This window comes from Serinus canaria, chromosome 20 (genome assembly GCF_022539315.1).
Source record: "Serinus canaria isolate serCan28SL12 chromosome 20, serCan2020, whole genome shotgun sequence".
In the NCBI taxonomy this organism is placed as follows: Eukaryota; Metazoa; Chordata; class Aves; order Passeriformes; family Fringillidae; genus Serinus; species Serinus canaria.
The window spans coordinates 11096991-11103177 of NC_066333.1; the positions used below are offsets into that span (position 1 = coordinate 11096991).

The window sequence follows — 6187 nt, forward strand, 5'->3', positions numbered from 1 at the left end:
CCCGACAGCTCTCGCCCGCCTTCCAGCCTCTGCAGCAGCCCCGGCTCCCTCCTGCCCGACAGCCTCCAAGCCTTTCCCGGCCTCGACTCGCCCAGCATCCAGTGTGACAGCCTGGAGTGTCCCCCCTGCTCGTGCTGCTGCTGCTGCCGGAGCGCGGGCTCGGCCGCAGCCAGCGAGGACAGCCTGCAGGCCCCTCTCGCCCGCTGCTCCGGCTCACGGTGCTTCGGCGCGCACCGCAACTCCAGCGACCTCTCCGACAGCCTGGAGTCCTTCATCCAGCACGACAGCCTCCAGTCGCTCTCCAGCCTGGGTGTGAGCTCCTCCAGTATCAGCGGTGATAGCCTTGAATCCCTTTCCAGCCTGAGCCTGGGGGCCACCAGCCAGCATAGCGATCTCGAGTTCATCGGCCAGTGAGTCTGCCTTCAGCTTCCCGCACAACGCCTTACTGCTGGCCCTCTGCCAGCTGCCCTGAGACCTGCCACGTTTCTGCCCTTCGTTCGAAGGAGACATTGTTCCAGGTGATCTTTGCTGTACCCAGTGCAATAACCTCAGACCTTACATTCCCAAACTAAGTGCTTCAGAGGGGTAGTGCTCATTATTAGCTGCAGTGTTAACGCTGATTTTTTTGTCACCACTTAAGAATGGAAGTGCCTGGTCCTCAGAGGAATCCCAGCTACCTCTCAGATCTCTATGAGAACATGTTAAGGGCTGAAGGAGCAGTGGCACGAAGGCAGCAGCAGCCCCCAGCAGTCCATACAAGTAGCAGCAAGACTTTTCGGAGCAGTGGCCCAGCCAGGGAGAGCCCCCAGCCAAATAATCATGGGAGCAGCACCTCTTCCAGCTGTGACCCAGCCCTGCGGCCCATCATGCGTCGCCGAGCGAGGTCCCTGCCGACATCACCTGAGAGGAGGAAGAGAGCAGCAGTGCAGTGTCAGGAGCCCGGCTGCCGCATGAACAGGGTCAGGTTTGCTGATGCTTTAGGCTTGGAGCTCACTGAAGTGAAAGTCTTCCAGACTGGGGAGGATCCATCCATCCCTTTGCACGTCCTTTCCCGGCTCTCCATAAACTCAGACCTCTGGTACAGCAGCTTGAACTTGGAATTTACTATGCAGTGCTTGGTCCCTGACTTCCAGCAGCCTGCAGACTGTCTGGATTTCTCATCCCGACTCCAGGAGCAGCAGGTGTGTCTGGAACGGGTGAGCAGCTCAGATCTGGGGCTCAGTGGCACCATCCAGGTTCGGAATGTTGCCTTTGAGAAGCAGGTGTCCGTGCGCTACACCTTCAACCAGTGGGAAAGCATCCATGAGGTGTGTGCTCATTGGAACTGCAGCATCCCAGAGGAAAACGGGCAGGATCAGGTTGATGTGTTCACTTTCTTTCTTCCTGTGCCTCCATTCCTCCTTCAGCTGAGCACTCTCGTCCAGTTTGCAGCAAGGTACCAAGTCAACGGCCAGGAGTACTGGGATAACAACAGAGGCAAGAACTACACCCTCAGGTGCCGGACTCACCCCCTGAAGCTGCCAAGGGAGTGTGAGGAGAGCTGGATCCACTTCATCTGAGCAGAGGGAGCAGTGCCGAGCAGTGTGTCAGTGGCCTGGTGGCACTGTCCCTTGGCATGGCACTCTGCTCCTATGGCAACGGCCTTCTTTTTGAAACCTGCCAAACCTGGCTGAGTGTCCCAGGGCTGGGAGGCAACCACTGGCCTGTACCAACTGCCCTAAACCTCTGGGAAAGTTAAAAGGGCCAGAATCTGTAGTGAGATACCATCATGGAAAAGCCATGTGGGTTTTTTGGGTGCATGAGTCATTGCAGAATGGTTCCCAGGAATGCTGTGAGGCTACCAGAGAGCAAAACAACACATTTCTTGTTGCTAGTGATACTCTTGGTTGCATAGAATGTTTCTAAATGATCTCTCTTACCATTTTCTATTGTTTCTTTTCTGAGTGGACAGTGTGGCTTAACTGGTTTTGTTTCTAATTTTGTTTATATTACTTCACCAAGTCAGGGCACTATTCCATTTATGCATAATTTGGATGACAGACACTGTAGGGAGTACTTGTATTTATATACCTATGTTATTAAGGCTGTAGTCACGTTAAATATTTCCATTAATATCTGAGTTGGAAATTCAATGCTACTATGAGCAAAACATACATGAACATGTGCCAATACTTGCTTTCGTGCCAGAAGGATGTTGCTGTCTTCTGGGACAGACTGTCATGTGCTAGCAAATGTCAGAGCTGAGTGTTCCCTTGGCCAGGTCAGATTGTATAGCTGGAGAAAGGTTCATGCCAGATGTAGCACAGTGTGAGAGGGGTGGAGAAATGAATGTCTCAGCAGTCTCAATTGGGCTTCTATTGTCTTCCTTCCACAGCCTCTCAGGGTTTTGGCATGTGCAAGGTCTTGAATACTAAGTACTGAAGCATTATTCCAGGTTTCCTTTTGCTCTGTGCTGGTCTGCACTGCTGGAGAAGGGCTGACAGTGCAGTTCTGGCACTGCTGGCTCAGTGGAGCCGTGGAGCTGAGAGCCATCTCTGGGTTAAGCTGCTAAAGCTTCACACCAGTACTGACACCTGTCACAGCAGAGATGATATTTGCACTTAGGTTTTATTGCCACACTCAGTAATGAACATCAAATGGCTTCTGGTTGACAAAAATGGGATTAAGCCACTTAGTGCTAATATGCACCTGTTGTGAAGGTAAACTTACAGCACGTTTTTATCTTCTCAGGACAACCTGACTCCTTGCACTGTGTTCAAATTGAGCACTTCCCTTATAATGAGGATTTTGTTCAAGTATTATCACCATATAATGCACTTTTAAAAACATGTATTTATTATTGTCATACAGTAAATGAATGTCACAGTTTCAAGGTTTTTCCAAGCATGTTTTTTAAAGAAACATGAAATCCATGTAAATAAAAAGGGGTTGTACATCACAGTATATCAATGAAGCACATATGTTGGACAAAAGGTCCACCAGTTGTACAATTGCAAAGTGCATAATTAATTTTAAAAAGCAATAATAAAACTATGCCTATTGTAATACAGAAGATTGAAATAAAAGCTTTTCACAATTTTCTGTTATTTCTGTCAAGAAAGCTCATGAAAAAACTTAATTTTGAGTTGCCACTTGAAAGAGTAACATATTCTGGAAAGTAAGGTGGGTTTGAGTTGCTAAACAATGAACAGCACCTGATAAAGATGCAGTGATCATTGTATGTATCTCAAAGATTGGGCTGTCACTTCCTGATGGAACCTGTTGTCCTTTCACCTCAGAATTCCCTGCCTGCAGGACCTGCAGGATTGAGATCTAATTTTGGAAAAAGACTTGATTCTTATACAGCTTCATGGAAGAGAGGAGAAGGGGCTTTTCCTCAGATTGCACTTTCTAAATCTGTGCTAGACTTAACACATTCATTTCTGGGCCTCACAATTGTGTTATTATTTGTTCTATTTATTTTCTTTCAGTTCTTGCTGCAGCCTTTCCTCCCAAACCAGGTTCTTTCCCCTGACAGATTCCATGAAATCTCTCTGTGCCATGTTAAGAGTGTCCCTATGCAGTGCCTGATTTATCCTCCACATGAAATGCAGTTCCATTGGGGTCAGTCTTGATAGAGCTGAGGTTTAGAATTATCTGTTGCCAGGTTTCTCCTAAGGCAAAATGAAGACATTTAACTAGCAGAGTTAATTAATAAAAATATACATTACCAGTTACTTTTTAATCAGTGCTAATTACTGCAAATCAGTTTAAATACATGGGCATGTCTGTATTGAGTTGTTCAAAAATTAAGATTATTTAAGAAAATGATCTTTTTTTCTGCAAACATCCAACTATCAAATTTGTCTCATAGGTTGCTGGTGCTATTTTAATATAGGTGACATTTTTACATTTAATTTCAAAATCATAGTTTATTTGAAAATTAAATTGCAATTTGTAATCACAGTAATGTGCATGTATAGTCAGTAACTACAGCACTTAATGTGGTGTATCATCAGTGCTCAGTTGTACTTTACAGCTGGTAAAGACTTAGAACTGCACTGAATGATTATTCATTTGGCTACTGGAGTGTAACATTAGTAATGACTTCTTTCCCAACTTCTCTCTCCCTGTGATCTCAGATCTGCAGATATTTCATTTGACACTTGATATTCAAACTGTTGGTATCAACACTTTTGACCCTTCACACACAACAGCATCTGTGCCAAAGATTGAAAATACCTTGGCCAGCACAATGCCTTCCTTTAACTGTAATAAGGATAAATATTTCTCCTCCTGTAGTAAATAAGAGTCCCTGTAAATAGTGCTACCCTACCCTAAAGATTTTTTCCATTTTCTCTGGTGTTTTCACATGTGTCTGAAATGACTGTGGCCAAGTAATTTCACTGTTGGTTCTGGTCTGTTTAATGCATGACTCAGTGAAACTTCTGACTTCCCTTCTGCTAAACCAAACAAAACAGACTCGTGTTACTGAATGAGAAAAGAGCTGAAGTAATCTCAGTGTGGATTGCAGGAAGGAAAGTGTGTGATCCACCTCTGGACTGTCTCCCTTCTCTTTTGCTATAGAATGAGGCTGGACAGGCTCAGCGTCTGTGTTTGCTCATGGTAAGGGAAACTTTGACTTCAAACAGGCTTTGATTATTTCTGCTTCATATGGTGAAAGCACAATTCAGGATTCACTTTTCATAGAAAACTTCTGATGCTCCAAGTTCCTCAGGCAAAGTTTTGTCCTTAGGAGGTTTCTCAGAAAAGCTGTTTTACAAATCTGCTTCAGCACTTCTCACTCCCAGCTCCTCAGTGCAGATACTCCACTTCTCACACCACTTCTCATTTTCTTGCATTACAGTGACATCTCGTGGTATCTGAAATAATTTCTGTACAGGTTTGTTTGGTTTTTTTTTTCCTTTTATAGTATTGAGTTTTTATCTATCTTTCTCATTTCAGGGAATCAGCAGTCCTATTTTATTTACAATTGCTGCAGGTTTACCTGCTGTGAAAGGTCACTTCTCTCCTAGATGCTCCACTATTGCTGCTTATTCTAGATTTGAATGGAGACACTTTTCGATACTCTTTCTGGAGTAGGTGAGCTTCATGATAAATTTTATCATCTGTATTTGTGACATGGCAATAGATACACCAGTACAGGTAAAGCCCCCTTTTGGCACCGTCAGATTCCATTTAAACACATTATCCAGTACTGCTGGATACCATTTCAGCACATTATCCAGGGCACTGCCGGGTTCCACTTAAGCACATTATCCAGTTCCCTCTGCATAATAAACACCACAGATCTGTCGTCAGTGGAAGCCCTTTGCCCACAGCAGGTCTGCAACCGAGCGTGTCTTTGCACCTACTCGGGCAGTGAAAGCGCTTCTAAATTAAGCACAGGAATGGATTTAGCCAGTCATGCCCAGTAATTTCTGTGTGTGCGAGCCCTAAACAGCAGCAGTAAACAAAGGCAGCCCGCGGTGCCCCAGCCGCGCTGAGGGCGCTCCCGCCGGCCGCGCTGAGGGCCCGCAGGGCCCGCCCCCCGCCGCTCGCTATTGGCCCGCGCCCGCGCTGCCGAGCGCTGATTGGCCAGTCGGGCCCGCTGGGCGCGGCCGGCGCTGAGGGCGCGCGGCTGAGGGCGGGCGGTGAGGCCGCGCCGGCCTCTGGATCCGGCCGGGGCAGCGGGGCCTGCGAGTCTCCGCTGTGGGGAGAAGGGAATTGCGGTTCCTCCTCAGGGCTGTCTGAGTGGGCCGGAGACAGCAGAGCCGTGAGCTGCCAGCACGGCCTCAGAGGCGCCCCGCTGTGTTCTTGTGTTGGAAAAAGTAATTAACAATCACCCCGTATTTGTTATTTCTGTGTTATTTAGTGCAGGAATTGCTAGGCTGTGTTCCCAGTTGATGTTCTACAGAAGAAATTCCCTGTCTTTAATCTCCATTTCTTTTGTCTGTATAATGTGTGGGATGGGGAGACCAAAACTGCACTTTTTTGACTGCACATGTTGACACAGGTTTGGTTGGTGTGAAATAATTCCTACAAAGCATGAACAGATTGGTTGCTTTTCTTATATGTTCCACAAAACAAATATTTTTTTTCTGCCCTTGAGTATTAATACACTATTTTCAGAAACCTCTGTAACCCAGATCTTGCTTTTAGTGGGTGACAATCACTTTGGAGCCCATCACTGTATAATCAAGAAGTC

At 46.5% G+C, this 6187-nt stretch overlaps 1 protein-coding gene across 1 annotated transcript; it reads left to right on the forward strand.

Moving 5' to 3' along the window:
- Positions 1 to 7: 7 nt before the first annotated feature.
- On the forward strand, positions 8 to 3435 carry PPP1R3D (protein phosphatase 1 regulatory subunit 3D). The gene has a single exon (XM_009093129.4). The coding sequence runs from the start codon at positions 642 to 644 to the stop codon at positions 1557 to 1559; it is 918 nt and encodes a 305-aa protein (XP_009091377.1). The 5' UTR covers positions 8 to 641; the 3' UTR covers positions 1560 to 3435.
- The last annotated feature ends 2752 nt before the right edge of the window (positions 3436 to 6187 follow it).